The following is a 19,077-nucleotide window of genomic DNA, read 5'->3' as shown; positions in this document are numbered from 1 at the left end:
GGCCAGGCTAGGTCTTTATTCCTTGGAGCGTGGGAGAATGAGGGGTGACCTTACAGAGGTTTATAAAATCATGAGGGGCATACATAAAGTGGATGGTAGCAGTCTTTTCCTCAAGGTAGGGGAGTCCAAAACTAGGGGGCATAGATTTAGGGTGAGAGGGAAAAGATTTAAAAGGGACCTGAGGGGCAACTTTTTCATGCAGAGGATGGAGAGTATATGGAACAAACTGCCAGAGGAAGTGGTTAAGGCAGGTGCAATAGTATCATTTAAGAAGCACTTGAACAGGTACATGCAGGGGCGGGCTTAGAGGGATATGGGATGAATGCAGGAAATTGGGACTAGCTGGGTGGGCACTGTGGTCAGCATGGACTGGTTGGGCCGAAGGGCCTGCATTCATGTTGTATGACTCTATGAGAAAGTGAAAGAAAATGTATTCCCAGCATTGATTGCTTTGGCTATAATTTCCCAAATATGTCTATATGTGGTGCCGTTGGACATGAGTGAAACTGATATTCTTGTTTTTGTGTTTGACAATTGCATTGTTTATTTCACAGAATGGCTTTGGCGAAAAGAAATCAACAGTAAAGAAAAGGACTACTCCCAGAGACTACAGAGAATGGGACAAGTATGTTACTTACTGTGTAATATTGGACATATGGTAATGACAGCAAATACAGTTGAGCAAAGGATAGCAATTTGGAGTATAACAGTAACTTTAGAACATGAACATGAAACTTTACAGCACAGTACAGGCCCTTCAGCCCACGATGTTGTGCTGACCTTTTAACCTACTTTAAGATCAATCTAACCCTTCCCTCCCACATACCCCTCCATTTTGAAGTTGCAGAGAGGGGGAAGACAGGACAAGGGGGCAGGATGGAATGGGATGGTGGAAAAACAAAGGGAGTGTCTGTGATGAATAGAGACCAAGATTGTCTGGGTAATATAATTGTTTTTGGCGCTGTCTATACCGTCTGGTTAGTAGCTGAATGAGAAAAGAAACAAGAGATGCTGGAACTGTGAGAGGCAGATCCCAGCAGCTGCTGGATATCTGAAACAAATGAGAATGCAGGAAACCCCCTGTGGATTAGGCAGCATCTGCTTCTTCCCCAAACTTTAGTCGCTTGGATAGACCCAACACCCTGATGGGGAGAGTGGTACAAACACCTGATTATCAGTTGTCTTCTACTGGTTGTTGTGAACAATGCATATTCATTACACAGAGGTAAAAACCATCTTGAGGGAGCAGGAAACAGTCCACAGCTATTGTCTGTCATTGATGTCAACCATGGCTCACTGGTTGGCTCCCTCATCTTTAAGTTTCATGGTTTTGGGTTTAAGTTCCACTGCAGAAACTCGAACACAAAATCACTGGGGAAGTTCTGGACCACTGGAGGTTTTAAAAATATTCAACAAATCAGCAGGTAAAATGAATTGTCAAGTTGTCATCATATACACAAACTAGGAGCAGGAAAAGGCCACTCGTCCCTTGGGCTGCTCCACCATTCAATAAGATCATAGCTGATCTGATAGTAACCTCAACTCTGCATTTCCTCCTATCCCTAGTAACCTTTCACCCTCTTCCTTACCAAATATAAAGCTACCGCTGCTTTATAAATATTCAAAGATTTTACTTTTGCCACCTTTGAGGAAGAGAGCTCCAAAGGCTGCCTATCTACGAAAGAAATTTCACTTCATATATTTTAAATTGATGTTGCCTTATTTTTAAACAGTAACTCCTAGTTCTAGATTCTTCTACGAGGAAAAATTCCCTACATATCCATCCTTCAGGATCTTGTATGTTTTAGTCATTGCCTTTTACCAGTCTAAACTCCAGTGAATATAAGCCTAGCCTGTCCAATATTTCCTCACAATATGACCCACTGTTACAGGTATCAGACTGGTAAATCTTCTCAGAACTGCTTCTTAAATCTTTCCTTAAATGAGAAGCCCAGTACTGTACACAGTACTCTAGATGTGGGCTCAGCAGTGCCCAGTATTTCTGAGGCACGACCTCACTGTCTTGTATTCAATTGCCCTAGCAGTAAGCAATAACAACGTAATTGCTTGCAGGATCGGCACATTGGCCTTTTGTTAATCAAGCACATTTATTTGTCAGATAAAGGGGACGTGAGGGGCAACATTTTCTATTAAGAGGGTGGTGTGTATGTGGAACAAACTGCCAGAGAAAGTGGTAGAGGTGAGTAAAATTACAACATTTAAAAGGCATTTAAACAGCTGCATGGATAGGAAAGGTTTAGAGGGATATGGGCCAAATGGTTTTTACCCTGTACTACCTCAATGCACTCTGTACTAACTCAATATATCTGCACTGTGTAATGAATTGATCTGTACAAACAGTATGATGCAAGATAAGTTTTTCACTGTACCTCGGTACAAGTGACAATAATATACCAATACCAAATGCAGGCAATAGGACTAGCTCAGATAGGCAACTTGGTTGACATTGAGTTAAGTCAAAGGGACTGCTTCCGTACTGTATAACTCTATCTAGATCTCTTTTGTAGCTTCCTTATGTCCTCTTCACAACTTATTTACTACCTCTCTTTATGTCATCAACAAATTTAACAAACATTACCTTTGGTGCCTTCATTCAACTCATTTATATAAATTGTAAAAGTTGAGGCCTCAGCACCACTTCCTGTGGCATGCTACCTGATATTTCTTGTCGAGCATAGGAAAACCATTGTGACTTCTATCTCCTTTTAGCCAGCCAATCATCTATCTGTGCCCATATAATACATCCTCCACCATGAGCTTTTATATTCTTCAATAACCTTTGTTACTTTATTAAATGCCTTCTGGAAATAGAAGTATAATAAAACTCGAATAGTCCGGTTCCCTCAGGACTTTGTTGGTGCAAGACTGGCAGATTTTCCTGACTATTGGATGTTACTCCTATTAATATACCACCAACAGTCATTTAAATTGCCTTTTGTTCAGATGTTACACAGTGGTATAATGAATTTTCCAGTGAACCAGGTGAACGTAAAGGGAGTGGAGGAAACAAAACCTGGTGACTTTAAAGGGAGTGTGGGAATGGAGCCCCAGTGCGTTTAAAGGGGGCATGGAAATGGGGTCCTGCTGCGATTATAAGGAGTATGGGAATGGGGCCACAGTGAGTTCAAAGATAGCGTGGGAACAGGCCCCTCAAACATAGGGATTTCTGAACAATGGGATAGTAGATTATCAAACCTTTACTGTATACTGGTTCCTGTTATCCACAGCACGTGTTCCTTCTCTTTTTAAAAAAAATTCGTGATAAATACAAATGAGGAGTATTCTTTTAAGTCCTTTTCCTGTGGCTCTACGCATGATGACCACATTGATCTTTAAGGAGGCCTATTCTCTCCGTAGGTACCCTTTTTCTCTTACTATACTTCTGGAATCTCTTAGAATTCTTCTTCACTTTATTTGCCAAAGGTATCTCATGTCCTCTTTTTGCCCTCCTGATGTCCTTCTTGTGTACTTGATTTCATTCTTAAGTGTACCGTGAGTGTTGTTGATTCAAACTTAAATTGTGCATTTATATTTTTTGCTTTATGGAGGATTAATATGACTAGTCTCAAGTTAATAACATTGTTCTAAATTTTGATCCCAGATTTGATGTGGAAAAAGAATGTGCCAAAATTGATGAAGGCAAACAAGAAATTAAATCTAAAACTACCTTCAATGATTCAATTTCTGGAATAGGGAAGAAAATTGATACAACAGGTAATTATTGTTCAATCAAAGAAAATCATGTACTTATGTGCATACTACATAGCTAAACGTTGCGTGTCTCATTTTTGCCCCAAATCTTCAAAAAGGTATGAGAAACAGTGCAGTATTAGAAACCAAGATTAAGAAGAATGGTAAGGATTTGTATCTACATCCTAGAAGTGATGGAGCGTCAGAACCACCTCGAGACAGATAGACTGACTTTGTTATCACAGTTTTTTATTACAAGTATTGCCATAACAATCTTGTATTATAAATGCTATAAAGGCATGGCTTAAAATTCATAAAACAAAGACAGTGATGTTGATCTTATTGTTAATGTGTGTTTTCATTACCGTGATAACTTCACACTAGCCAACCTCATGCTGTTATAGGTTTGGGTATTATTTCTTTTCATAGGCATGACTGACCAAGAAAAAATGTTCTTAGCTAATCGGGAAAAAGACAAGGGGAATGAAGCTTTCCGAGCTGGGGACCACAAAGAAGCTTTGCTTTACTACACCAGGTACCTTCATATATGCTTGATTTGTAAAATAATTGAAAAAAAACTTGTACTTACATTCTGCATCTCTCAAGAATATTTCTAACAAGTTTGCATACAAATACTTTGAAATGAATCAACTGTCTTTGCACAAGGAATTGCAGAATCACTTTGGTGCATAGAAAGATCATAAGCACAACTGGAATGTTTCCTTGACAACAAGATAAACAAATACATCCAATTTAACAGGGTACCTAAGTGGTAAGCTTTCCAACACAGAGGGTGGTGGGTATATGGAATGAGCTGCCAGAGGAAGTTGTATAGGCAGGTACAATTACAATGTTTAAAAGACATTTGGACAGGTACATGGATAGGAAAGGTTTAGAGGGACCAAATGCAGGCAAATAGGACTAGCTCAGGTTGGCACCTTAGTTTGCATGGACAAGTTGGGCTGAAGGGACTGTTTCTGTGCTGTATAACTCTATGACTCTATTTTTAAATGGCGAGAGACTGAGAAGTGCTGGTAACCAGAGGTACCTGGGTGCTGTTGTATGTGAATCACTGAAAGTTAATGTGCAAATGCAGCCAGCTTTTAGCATGGCAAACAATATTAATGCAAGAAGATTGGAGTACTGTTTTAAGGCATCTTACCACAATGTGTTCTGGTGAGGCCACAGCTACATTATTGTGTAGACATCTGGTTCTCTCTATTAGAAGGAATACAACAAAGGTTCACTAGATTGATTTCCGGGCTGAAGGGTTTGTCCTATAAGGAGAGATTAAATATACGGGTCTATACTCTTTTGAGTTTAGAAGAATGTCAGGTGATCTCATTCAAACACACAAAATTCCTATGGGGCTTGAGAGGCTTATGTAGGAGATGATATACTCCTGACTCGAGTGTCTACAACCAGGGGTCACAGCTTTAAAATAAGGACCACCACTCTAGACTTAGGTGAGAAGAAATTTCTTCACCTAGTGAATCATTGTATTTCGCTACTCAAAATAGCTATGGAAGGCTCATTTGTTCACTATATTCAAGACAGAGATTGATAGATTTGTGAATATTAAGGGAATTGGTAAATTAGTTTATTATCGTCATAGCTACTGAGGGACAGTGAAAAACTTTGTTTTGCATGCCATCCATACAGATCATTTCATCACATCAGTACATCAAGGTAGTACAAGGGAAAAGCAATAACAGAATAAAGTGCTCCAGTTACAGACAAAGTGCAGTGCAGGCAACTCATGACTGTGTGGCCAGATTCTGCTCTAACTCCATCTACAAGTTTGCAGATGATACCACCATTGTAGGCTGTATCTCAAACAGTGATGAGTCGGAGTACAGGAAGGAGATAGAGAGCTTAGTGGAATGGTGTCATGATAACAACCTTTCCCTCAATGTCAACAAAACAAAAGAGTTGGTCATTGACTTCAGGAAAGGGGGCGGTGTACATGCACCTGTCTACATCAACGGTGCTGAGGTCGAGAGGGTTGAGAGCTTCAAGTTCCTGGGAGTGAACATCACCAACAGCCTGTCCTGGTCAAATCACGTAGATGCCACAGCTAAGAAAGCTCACCAGCACCTCTACTTCCTCAGGAGGCTAAAGAAATTTGGTTTGTCCCCTTTGACTCTCACCAACTTTTACCGATGCACCATAGAAACGGCAACTGCTCCGCCCAGGACCGCAAGAAGCTGCAGAGAGTTGTGGACACAGCCCAGCGCATCACGGACATCAGCCTCCCCTCCTTGGACGCTGTCTTTACCTCTCGTTGTCTTGGTGAAGCAGCCAGCATAATCAAAGACCCCACCCACCCGGGACATTCTCGCTTCTCTCCTCTTCCATCGGGTAGAAGATACAGGAGCCTGAGGGCACGTACCACCAGACTTAAGGACAGCTTCTACCCCACTGTGATAAGACTATTGAATGGTTCCCTTATACAATGAGATGGACTATGACCTTACGATCTACCTTGTTGTGACCTTGCACCTTATTGCACTGCACTTTCTCTGTAGCTGTGACACTTTACTCTGTACTTTTATTGTTTTTACCTGTACTACATCAATGCACTCTGTACTAACTCAATGTAACTGCACTGTGTAATGAATTGACTTGTACGATTGGTTTGTAAGACAAGCTTTTCACTGTACCTCGGTACAAGTGACAATAATAAACCAATACCAATACGGTAAAAGGCCATGACGAGGTAGATTGTGAGGTTAAGAGTCCATCTTATCGTACAAGAGGTCTGTTCAGTAGTCTTATAACAGCAGAATAGAAGCTGTCCTTGAGCCTGATGATACATCCTTTCAGGCTTTTGTATCTTCTAATCGATGGGAGTGAGGAGAAAGAATATCCAGGGTGAGAAGGGTCCTTCGTTATGTTGATTACCGAGGCAGTCAGAAGTGTAGACAGAGTCCATGGAGGACAGGCTGGCTTTCATGATATGCTGAGCAGTGTCCACAACTCTCTGCAATTTCTTGTGGTCTTGGGCAGAGCAGTTGCCATACCAAGCCATGATGCATCTGGATAGGATGCTTTCTATGGTGCCTCTATAAAAATTGGTGAGAGTCAACAAGGACATGCCAAATATCTTTAGCTTTCTGAGTAAGTAGAGGCACTGGGGTGCTTTCTTGGCTGTGACGTCTACATTGTTGGACCAGGACAGGCTGTTGGTGATATTTACTCCCAGGAACTTGAAGCTCTCAACCCTCTCGACCTCAGCACCATTGATGTAAACAGGAACATGTGCACCACCCCCCCTTTCTGAAGTCAACAACCACTCTTTTGTTTTGCTGACGTTGAGGGAAAGGTTTTTGTCATGACACCATGCCACTAGGTTCTCTGTCTCCTTTCTGTACTCTGACTCGAGCGTTATTTGAGATCCCACCCACTACTGTGATGTCATTTGCAAACTTGTAGATGGAATTAGAGCAGAATCTGGCCATACAGTTGTGAGTGTATAGGGAGTAAAGCAGGGGGGGTGAGGACGCAGCCTTGTGGGGCACCAGTGTTGAGAATAATCATGGCAATTTGCCTACATTCAAGGTATGAGTCAAGGATGGTATGTTGGCTCCTTAGTGTAGGATGAAGGACGTAACTGAAGAGCTGTGGAAACTTCTGAGTGGAGAGGGTGACCGGTGAATTGAGGGATATGGGGTTAGGATAGGAAAGTGGCACTAGGGTAAAATGGCATCTATGATCTTATTGAATCGCAAAGCAGACTGAATGTCTTATTTCTGCTTCTGTTTCTTATCTTCCTGTAATTTAAGAATCACCATTTGTCCTTCCAAGAGTGTCTGGTTGCAGACAGAAAGATAAGGGGCTTGCTACCACTAAGTTACTTTAGAACCATGCAGCTCAATCATCTTTCTTCTACATTTCAAATATCGTGCTTTCTGAGATTGATGGCAACAAGCAGTCACGCTAAGAACAAAAACTCTTTGCTTTGATGGAATGTAGGCAAATTATTTTGGAATATACCCTGCACTTACTGATTTCTCTGTCATAGGGTTAAAGATTAAAAAAAGAAGAAAAATTTCCCTGCAGCTATGGCCTTGTATATGTTTTAAAGATGGAGATAAGAATCCATCAGGTTATCCTGTTTTATTAAATGCAAGATATAGACAAAATAATTAAATTCAAGAATCTTATCTAATTCTTATTTTTGTTTAAATTCAATTTTTTAACCATAAACGTGATCCTTTAATGAAAATATCTTAAATTTTATGTCTAGTTATCCCCATGAGATTATTATTATTAAATAATAGTTAATAAAATGTAAAAGTTGAGGTAGAGTCATCTGAATCATCAGCCTGAAATGACTTAGGCTTATGTGAAAACTTGATATAATTGCACTTGCTTTGTGTCGTGGTTGATAATACTATGGTACTCTGGAATTTAAGTGTAGTAGCAGGGCTATTGCATCTGCTCAACTAAACAGACAAGGAAGACAAAAGTTTTTATAATAGGGAACTTAGTGGGGCAGAGAGGTGTTTTTGCAGATGTAGATATGGGTCAAGGATGGTATGTTGGCTCCTTGGTGTAGGATGTAGGACATAAGAGCTGTAGAAAATTCTGAGTGGAGAGGGTGACCAGCCAGTGATCGTGACCCATATTGACACCACTGGCATTGGTAGATGTGACATTAGCAAACATTTAAAAATCTATCTACCGCATCCCTTTTATAAAAGCAATTAATCACTTCAATAAAGGCTTAAAATGTTTGTCAAACATGAATTTCCTTGAAAGGGTACAAACTGAAATGGACACCATAAACTTTCCAAGATTAATTTGTATCTACTATTATCTACGTGAATTTCAAACCATTCATTGTGTGTCACCGGTGAGCCAGCAAGCTGCTTCTGTGCAGTTAATGTTAGAAAAAAAAACCCAGACTGAAACTTTAAGTTCACTGTATCTTACTGTGCTTTTCTTTTCCTGGAGTTACAGTAGGATTGGAAAATAAATAAGGGGATCATTAGCCTCACTGCTATTTTGGCACCAAGTTATGATCCATTGTAGTACTTCTAATTCTAAATTAGAGGAGCCATTTTTCCTTCCCTAGGATATCTGTACTCATTCATTATTTTATTTCTGTTTATCCCTTGCCTCAATCCAGAAGTATATCAGTGATGCCAAATGTCACTGCATTTAACAATCGAGCTCAAACAGAAATTAAGCTTCAGGAATGGCAGAAGGCTCTAGATGATGTTGAAAAAGTATTGGAATTAGATCCTGGCAATTTAAAAGGTGAGTAACAAACCCCAGTGCCTGCTACAATGTCTTTAATTATTGCTGCAAACAAATGTTTAGCTAACTGCCCTGTGGTTTCCTGTTCTTTGCCTTTCTCCTTTTATTGAATTCACGGGTTACATTTGCTCTTTTTCAACCTCAGGGAACTTTAGAAATTTTGGAAAACTAGAACCAATATAAGAATTATCTTACTAGACACTTATAAGACCCCAGGACGACATCCATTAGGACCCAGAAACTCAATGGTCCTTAGCTCCAACAATTTGCTCAGTATTTTTTCTCTGGTTTTGCCATTTTGGTCCCTTCCAATTCCTGTTTTACAGCTCTCTGGAATGTTATTTGTCTCCTCAATATGAAGGCCAATGCAAATTACCCATCTAATTCATCTGCCATCTTCTTTTTACCCATTATTAATTCCACAAATGTACTTTTTAAACATAGGAACAAACTCACTCTGTTTATCCTTTTCTTTCAATTACCTATAAAATTTCTTGCTATATATTTTTATGTTTCTGGTTTGCTTTGTCTTGTACTCTTTTTTTCTGATTAGTTATTTAGTCATTCACTGCTTTTTTTCTTACACATTCTGTCCAATTTTCTGACCTGCTACCTGCTTTGCCCAATTATTTGCTTTGTTCTTTAAACTTGATACAATCTTTAATTCCTTTTTCACTTGACCATGTGTGGTTCATCTTCCCCTTTGAATTTTTCATTCTCATTAGAAAGTATTCTGAAAGATCTCCTTAAATGTCTGTCATTGCATCTTGACTAGTTGATCCCTTAACCTAATTTGCCAGTTTGCTTTACCTAGCTCTGTTTTATTGCATTCATAGTTTACCTTATTAGTCTTGGGCTCATTCTTCTTTCCTCAAACTGAATGTAAAACTTAGTCGTATTGTGATTGCTGTTCCGTGGGTTCCTTCATGAAGAGGACATTAATTAAACATATTTCTTTGCACAAACCAGATCTAGTGTAGCCCATTCTCTGGTTGGCTGCAGTTATGCTGTTCTAAGAAACTATTCCGAAAATATTCTATGAACCTTTCATCTAGGTTGTCTTTGCCCATCTGACTTTTCCACTCTAAATGTCAAATAAAATCTCCCTTGATTATCGCCATACTTTTTTAACCTTTCTTCCTTTGTACTTTGCCCTACCAGATGATTAATTTTGAGGGCCTGTACACTGCTCCCACAAGTGAATTCTTGCCTTTATTATTATCTTTACTCAAACTGCTTCTGCATCCTAGTTTCCTGAATTTGCATCATCTCTGTCTATACTACTAAGACTGTCATTAATTAGCGGAGCCACTCCTCTACTTTTCCCAAACTTTCTCTAGCCTATCTTTAAAATTTTGATTCCTTGCCCCATAGTTGTTTTAAAGTCTTCTCTACTTCTCTAGTATGCGGACAGTGGCCCAAGCATGGATCAGATATTAACCATCCCAATGGTATAACTCCCGTTTTGTCCAATATGGTGCCATTGCCCTGTGAACTCCTACCCTGACAACCTTTGAGCCATGCCTTAGTTTTCCTCATTTTATTTGACCTTTGCCAATTTGCATGTGGCTGAAGTAACAATCCAGAGATATTATCTTGGAGATTCTGCTGCTTGATTTGGGCCTTAACTCTTCAAAGTGACTATATAGAACCTCTTTCTTTGCTCTGCCTATGCCATTGGTACTTGCATATACTAAGACCATTGGATCCTCCCCCACCCGCTGTAAATTTGCCTCCAGTCCAGAGCAGATATTCTAAACCCTTGCACCAGACAGCTAACACTTCCTCCTGAACTTTTTGCTATAGTTTCCAATTACTTTATTGATAGTGTGCAAGGAGGTCACTGAGGTCATGGGATAGATTTCCTGTATTCGCAGCCTACAAAGATCTGCTGAATCCTGCATCTTCACAGAATCTATGAACCTTCATCTAGGGCCATGCTCAAAAGCTGGTAACAAAGTAAAAATGGTGGGACTGGAGAAGATGAGATGGATGGAGAAAAAGAAAGGTCAGGCCTAGTCTGGCTGCTTTTCCTTTCCTCGGTTTTTGTCCTCCTTTGCACATCCTGGCCACAGCACCTAACATTCACCAGTCTCTGGGATGACTCCACTTGAAAGAATGGACAAGGATAAGATAAGATATCTTTATTAGTCACATGTTCATCGAAACACACAATGAAAGACATCTTTGCATCAAGTGTTCTGGGGAGCATCTCTATTTGATACTCTCGGTAACGTTTGGCAAGAGTGGAGGTGATGGCTGTCTTTAAAGTAATCCTATGATTAATCAATCAGTGATTTTAAACTCCATCTGGGCATTTGTAATGCTCCCTTTTGCACTGTAAATGCACTACATGTTAAATTACATTAAGCACAACTCCTTATCATACATAAATTATTATAACTTGTGGGAAAATCAGGACAGATGTTATCCAACAGCACGTTGATGGAGGTATGCAATAGAGGATCAACCTTGTATTATTGGGGTGTTTGGAACCTTGGGTAAATCAATTGAAAGGCCAGTTAACAGGATTGCATTTGGAAGAGAGGCATTGGGCTACATCTTTAGATTAAGCGTATTTAAGACTGATAATTCAACAAATGTGCCCAACATAACTTTTTCTTCATACTATGGGCCAAGTGTGGTAAAAATGACTTGTTTGATCTAGTCCATGAATGAAAGGGTGGTTCTGATGGTAATAAGTGACAGCCAAATAATGCTTCTGCATTTGGATATTGCAAATTCCAGGGTTGGGACCATCCTTATAAATGCCTATTAGACTGATTTTTAATAATTTTTATAGAATATTAACACTGCTGGCAAAATCAGCATTCATACCCATCCTTATTGTCCTTGCAAAAGTGGTGGTGAAATGGCGCAGCCTTTGTGGTGAAGGTGAACTCTCAATGCTGCACAAGGTGCAGGGCTCCTGGATTTAGACTCAGTACTGATGATGGAATGCTGATATATTTCCAAGACAGAGCATGCTTGGCACCTGCCACATGGATATCTTGATACTCAGTGCTCTCTTGTAGATATGGAAGACCAAATCATACACAGCATAATGTAACCAGAAAGTGAAGGGATTTTGTTTAAGATTTGCGATAATCTTTGTTTATTTCAACAAAAATATCACCCCTATACTCATCAGTTCAATTGATTAAATGTTAAGGATTTACTTAGCAACTGTTGATAACTTTGGGAATGTTCGCATTTTATAAAAATGTATTCATTTTCTGGGATCTGGTCATCGCTGGAAAAGTCAGCATTCCAGCATTTATTGCCCATCCCTAATTGCCCTTGAGAAGGTGATGGAGAGCTGCCTTCTTGAACAGCTGCTGTCCTTCTGATGAAAGTTCTTCCACAGTGTTACTTAGTAAAGGGTTCCAGGATTTAGACCCAACGGCAATGAAGAATTAATTGTTGGTAAAATATCTTAATGTAAAGTAAACATGTTGTTGACTAAATTATAATCTGAGTAATTTTACTAGGTTTTTAACAGTGGTTGTGGATATTGTGCAAGTTACATTTCTCTTGCTTTTTTTTACAGCATATCTGCGTCGTGCCACTGTTTATAAACATTTGGGCAACCATCAAGCAGCAATAAATGATTTGAAGAAAGTGTTGCAAGCAGAACCTGATAATTCTATAGCAAAAGTAAGATAGAGGAAATCTTCAGTGTGAAACAGGATTGGAACTTAACCATCCTTGATAGCAAATTAGGGATATGTAAGACAGCATACTTGAAGGAATTTTGGATAAGACTTAGATGGAAGTTAAAAGGTAAAAACAGGTAAAACAGAGAGAAGAGTACTTTTCATTTTGTTAAACTAAATTTCTCTTTACTACATAATATTTGGTATCATCAGTATTTTAAAACATTGTTCTTTAAATATGACATCCTGGAACTTAGAAGAGTGCAAGAAGTTTTCCGTCCTATTCTCTGACAGTAGATTTTGTTGATTTTCTAAGTTTTAATGCTGTAACAGATTCTAATTGGGGGAAAAATGATCAAGGGAGAACACAGCCAAGAGTTAACTCTTCAGTGAGTAGTGGATTACAGAATATATAATATTACCACTTCATTAATCTAAGGAAGACCCCTTTTACATCATGTACTAGTGAAACATGCATTTCTTAGTTTGATTGGGTAATGTAAACTGCTTGCTAATTTAAGTAAAATATAAATGATTTGCTGCACCTGGCGTTCTTTTATCATCTACTAAAATAAAAGCACAATTTAATTCAATGTGATTCAGTATCCTCCCACATGTTCACTTTCAGAATTTGCTTCAGGAACTTGAGCAGAAGCTGAAAGACTTGCAACCTCCAGTGAAAACACAGAAAAAAGGGAATAAGATGGTTATCAAAGAGATAGAGGACTCTGATGATGAAGAGGAAAGAAAATGTGCAGATAGAACTAAAGGTGAGAATGGCTGTCAGATTTCTCTAAACCCAGTCTAGTTTTTGTTCACCGTTTTCTTGACATATATCCACTATACACAAACAAGGAAACCTAAGATGGCTTTGTTTTTCTCTAACCAAAATCTGAACTATTGAAGAATAGACTGAGATGGTCTAAAACAGTAGGAATTGTTTGTTTCTTTGTTTATTTCATGTCTTCACACTCACCCTTGGAAAATAGCTTAAAGTTTTTCAAGTTAGAAAAATCACAGCAAAAACAATCCAAGCATAGCCGTTACCATCATTATTCCTGTATGGTTTGTGCTGTACAACCAAAAGATCTTATGGACTCCCAGCACCCATATGTTTGGGGAGATGGGTGGAAGAGAAGGGGCAATAGCTGCTAGACTGGATGTCACCAGTCTGGCTACCAATCCTCAACCCAAAGACTTTCTCCTAAAATGTGTTTCTATAATCAATGCAGTTTATATAAAATTATATAATATTATAAAATCATTCCAAATAGTTGAAGAAGGAAAGCTTCCAGGCTATTTTAAAGAGTAACTAGATGATACAAGTTACCACATAAAACAAATAATTTATGGATATCTGGAAAAGATGATGACAACATTATCCAAAAACACAGTCTTTGTTTATTGAAAAGTTAGTTGTCCAGATTTTGGTGGTAAATGGCAGCAGTTCTGGATGGATTTTTTTTATATATCTTAATTTGAGGCAAGAGATTTCAAACTGAAACACATTAATGATCTGTTTTGATGACATTTTGAAAACCAAGATCAGATTTTTGATGTCTTTGAGAGTGAAAACATGCACACAAAAAAGCAAGAGGTACAGAGGCTGATGAATGTTTTCCTTGTCCTAACTTGAATTCTTTTCTGATAAACTTAAATGTTGAATTTTCATGAAATACAAAGAACTTTTAAGGATCATGAGAGAAATAAAGCAAAGGAGGAGGTGTCAATACATGGATGTCTGGGTGAAGAGGGAATGGGGAGGGTTGGGACTGACACAAAGATGATTTAAAAGATATTTAAAGGTGTGTTTATTGACAGGAAGGGAGGATTTTCAGCAGTTAGTTCAAATGGAAAGAGATACAAGTAGGATAAATGATGGGGCTGGGAGAGGGCTCTCGGAAGAGGAAAAGTTATTGGGTTAACAGAGGAGTTATGTGACTTGACAGAGGTGATGATAAATCCTGAAGCAAGGTTGTTGACTTGAAATGTTAACTTTTATGTCTCCTCAGATGATATCTGACCCAACTGAATATCAGTTTCTATTTAATTCATCTCCACAGGGTGGCACTGTTCCCATTAAAGCATATTGCAGGAACTACAATTTGTTTTTCAGTTGGTGCCATAACCTATTATGGCTGATTATTTAAGGAAAACACAGACAAGAAAGCAATTTTCTCCAACTATCTAATAAATGAAATTGAACAATTGGCTATGAAATATTTTTAAAAATTGCATCACTGAAAAACTTTTCTGGTATCTTAAACTCAAGTTGTATATTTGTTTTGGGTGATCTTAATGTTCTATCTCCGTTATAAACCTATATCACAACTTGCTAATTTTACAGATCCATGCACTGTGAATATAATAATTAGCTTTGGCTCAGTAGAACCATTCAACCTTGAACTAGAAGTTGGGAGTTCAAGCACAGCACTAGTGTTTCAACATCTGGGATAACGTTTAAACATAGCACTGAAGGAGAGACCAGAGGGGTAACCTATATGTGGAGCCGGGGGATATGAGCAAGATCCTAAATGAATATTTCTCATTGGTATTCTGCAGGGGAACAACGTGGAGACTGGAAGTTAAGGAGAGGTATACTAATATTCTGGAGCACGTCTGTATCAGGAAGGAGGAAGTGCTAGAAATATTGGAGCATATTAGGGTGGATAAATCCCAGGGCCTGATGGGATCTATCCCAGCATGCTAAGAGAAGCAAGGGAGGAGATTGCTGGAACTCTGATGAAAATTTTTGCATTTTTGTTAGCCACAGGTGAGGTACCAGAAGACTGGAGGATAGCTTATGTTGTTCCCTTGTTCAGAAAGGGCAATAGACATGAATCTGGAAATTACAGACTAGTTGAGCCTTACATCAGTGGTAGGAAAGTTGCTGGAGAAGATTCTAAGAGACTGGATTCATGTTCACTTGGAAAGACAGGAACTGATTAGGAGGAGTCGGTATGTTTTGTACATGGGAAATCATGCCTCATAAATCTGGCTGGGTATTTCTGAGGAAGTAACTAAGAAAATTGATGAAGGCAGAATGGTAGATGTGGTTTTCTTAGATTTTAGTAGGGCTTTTGACAAGGTCCCACATAGTAGGCTAGTCCAGAAGATTAAGGCACAAGGGATCCGAAGCATGTTGACAAACTGCATCTAAAATTGGCTTGGTGATAGGAGGCAGAGGGTAGTGTGGGATGGGTGTTTTTCTGACTGGAAATCTGTAACAAGTCGTGTACTGCAGGGATCGGTGCTGGGACCTTTGTAATGTATATAAATGACTTGGATGAGAATGTAGGTGGTATGATTACTAAGTTTACAGATGACAAAAAATAAATTAGTGGAGTTGTAGCTCGTGAAGAAGATTGTCTAAGGATACAGCAGGACATAGGTCAGCTGGAAAGCTGGGTAGAGCAGTGGCAGATGAAATTTTGCTGGGACATATAGAGTAAATGGCAGGGACCTTAGGAACGTTGATGTATGGAGATACTTTGATGTGCAAGTGCATAGTTCCCTGAAAGTGGTGACCAGGTGGATTAGTTAGTGAAAATGGCATTTAATGTGCTTGCCTTCATGGACTGAGGCATTGTGTAAAAGAGTTGGGACATCATGTTGCTGTTGTACAAAACATTGGTTAGATCGCACTTAGAGTATTATGTACAGTTCTGGTTGCCATACTACAAGAAGGATGTAGTAGCAACAGAGAGAGAGAGTGGAAAAGAGATTTACAAGGATAGTCAGGAATGGAGGGCTGTTGTTATAAGGAGAGATTGGACAGACTGGGTTTACTCTCACTGGAACATAGAAGGCTGAGGGGTGACCTTACAGAGGTTTACAAAATTGTGAAGGGCACAAATAGTATGGTCAGAATCTTTTTTCCAGGGCAAGGGAGTCTGGAACTAAAGGGCCCAAGTTTAAGTTGAGAGGAAGAAATTTAAAGATCTGAGGGGTAAATTTTTCACACATTTTGTGATGAATATCTGGAACAATCTGCTATAGATAAACTTTGTACACATTTTATGTTTATTTATTTATTAACATAAATTCCATAAGAGCGAATTTTTATTTGTGAATTATATAAGGGTGAGTTTCTGTTATCAGAATTCTGCTCATTTAGCCAGAATTCATTCCTAAAATTGCACAATCAAAATATGGTTATCTCCTCTCAGTTTATTCACTAAATGTTGTGCAATTTTTAAATACACAGTAACAGGAAAGGCAATCTAAAACAATAACTAATTAGCTTACAGCAATTTGTGTCTACCAATGAAGGGAAAGGGCCTCCACCATTCCTTCCTTAAACAGCCCTGCCTCCCCTCCAACCTTTTCAAACTCCTCTTCAACCCTTCCTCTCTCCAGTCTGGCCCCTCTGACCCATTCTCACTCCGAGCTGGTCCTCCCTTCTCTCTCCTCCAATACTTTGTCCTTTCTTTTTCCACTCCCTTTTTTCTCTATCCAAGGAAGGATACAAGGGGTCCAACAAAGGTTCACCAGATTGGTTTCTGGAATGCCAATAGAGAGAATAAGCAGACTGGGCTTATTCCTTCTCAATAGTCTTAGAGTTGTATAGCACAGAAATGGGCCCTTTGGCCTACCATGTCTATGCCAACCATCATGCTTCTCTATATTAATCCTACTTGCCTGCATTAATACCATATCCCTATATGCCTTGTTCATTCAGGTACCTGTCCAGATGCCTCTTAGGTATTGTTACTGTTCCTGCTTCACACCTCCTATAGCAGCTCATTCCAGATACCAACTACTTTTTGTGCAAGAAATGTACTGCTTGGACCCCTTTTAAAATTACTCTCTCTCTCCTTAAACTTCTACCTTCTTGTTTTAGACACCCTACTATGGGAAGCAGACTCGGGGCTATCTCTGCTATCTATATCTCATTATTTTATATACCTTTATCATGTCACCTCTCAACCTCCTTTGCTGCAGTGAAAACAGACCCAGCCTATCCAATCTCTCCTTATAACTCAAGCCCTCCAATCCAGGCAACATCCTTGTAAGATTTTTCTGCATCGTCTCTGGCTTGTAGTATGGCAACCAGAACTGCACGTTGCCGAAGCATTGCCGAACCACTTACTTAAAACTGTAACATGATATCCCAACTCTGGTACTCAGTGCCTCGGCAAGCATGCCATATGCCTTCTTCACCACGAGTTGTAGAGTCATGCAACACGAAAACAGGCCCTTTGGCCCAACTGATCCATGTTGACCATGTTGCCTACCTGAGCTACTTCATTTGCTTGCATTGTGCCCATATCCCTCTAAACCTTTCCTATCCATGTACCTGTCTAAATGTCTTTCAAACATTGAAATTGTATACATGTCTGCTGCTCCCTTTTGGTAGCCTGTTTCACATACTACCACCATCTGTGTGGAAAAATTTACCCCTCAGGCCCCCTTTAAATCTTTCCCCTCTCACCTTAAATCTATGCCCTCTAGTTTTAGACTCCCCTACCCTGGGATAAAGACTGTGACCATTCATCTTATCTTTGCCCCTCATGATTTTATATACCTCTATAAGGTCACTTCTCTGCCTCCCAGGGAAAAAAAACTCCAACCTATCCAGTCTTTGCTTGTAACTCAAGCCCTCAAGTCCCAGTAACATCCTTGCGAATATTTTCTGCATCCTTTCCAGCTTAATCACATCCTTCCTGTAGCTAGGTGACTGGAACTGCACACGATATTCCAAATATGGTCTCACCAACATCTTATATCATTGTAACATGACATCCCAACTCTGGTACTCAATGCGCTGACTGATGAAGGCGAGCATTCCAAACACCTTCTTCACCACCCTGTCTACCTGTGTCACCATTTTCAGGGAACTTGTGTATTTGTACCCCTAGGTCTCTCTGTTCTGTAACACTCTCCAGGGCCCTATTTAAGTCCTGCCTTGGTTTAACTTCCCAAAATGCAACACCACACTTGTCCAAGTTAAATTCCATCTGCCATTCCTTGGCCCACTTTCCCAGTTGATTTAGATTCTGTTGTAATCTTAGATAACCTTCTTCGCTGTCCACTATACCATCAATTTTGGTGTCATCTGCAAACTTACTAACCATGCCAACTACATTCCCATCCAAGTCATTAATATATATGACGAACAACAGTGGACCCAGCATCTATCCATGCGGCACACCGCTGCTCACAGGCCTCCAATCCGAAAAATATTCCTCCATTACCACCCCTTGACTCCGTCCACCAAACCAATTTTGTATCAAATTGGCTAGCTCACCCTGGAGACCATGTGATCTAACTTCCCAGACCAGTCTACCATGCAAGTCAAAGTTCGTGTTGACAATGTGTAGTGCTCTGTGGGACACCACTAGTCACAGACCTCCAGTCTGAGAAACAACCTTCCACCATCACCCTCTGCTTCCTACTATCAATCCAATTATGAATCCAATTAGCTAGCTCTCCCTGGAACCCT

The 19,077-nt window shown here is 39.6% G+C and overlaps 1 protein-coding gene across 2 annotated transcripts in view; it reads left to right on the top strand.

The window, feature by feature from the left end:
* Positions 1 to 19,077, top strand: part of LOC127574075 (sperm-associated antigen 1-like) — a 102,387-nt gene that overhangs the window by 31,713 nt on the left and 51,597 nt on the right. For both annotated transcript variants that reach the window (XM_052022719.1, XM_052022720.1), the window contains exons 5-10: positions 555 to 625; positions 3,623 to 3,735; positions 4,141 to 4,246; positions 8,846 to 8,976; positions 12,527 to 12,633; positions 13,261 to 13,402. In XM_052022719.1, the coding sequence (XP_051878679.1) occupies positions 555 to 625; positions 3,623 to 3,735; positions 4,141 to 4,246; positions 8,846 to 8,976; positions 12,527 to 12,633; positions 13,261 to 13,402 (670 nt within the window). The remainder of the gene's footprint in view (positions 1 to 554; positions 626 to 3,622; positions 3,736 to 4,140; positions 4,247 to 8,845; positions 8,977 to 12,526; positions 12,634 to 13,260; positions 13,403 to 19,077) is intronic.

The sequence above is a fragment of the Pristis pectinata genome, chromosome 9, assembly GCF_009764475.1.
Source record: "Pristis pectinata isolate sPriPec2 chromosome 9, sPriPec2.1.pri, whole genome shotgun sequence".
In the NCBI taxonomy this organism is placed as follows: domain Eukaryota; kingdom Metazoa; phylum Chordata; class Chondrichthyes; order Rhinopristiformes; family Pristidae; genus Pristis; species Pristis pectinata.
This window is presented reverse-complemented; position numbering and strand designations above follow the sequence as displayed.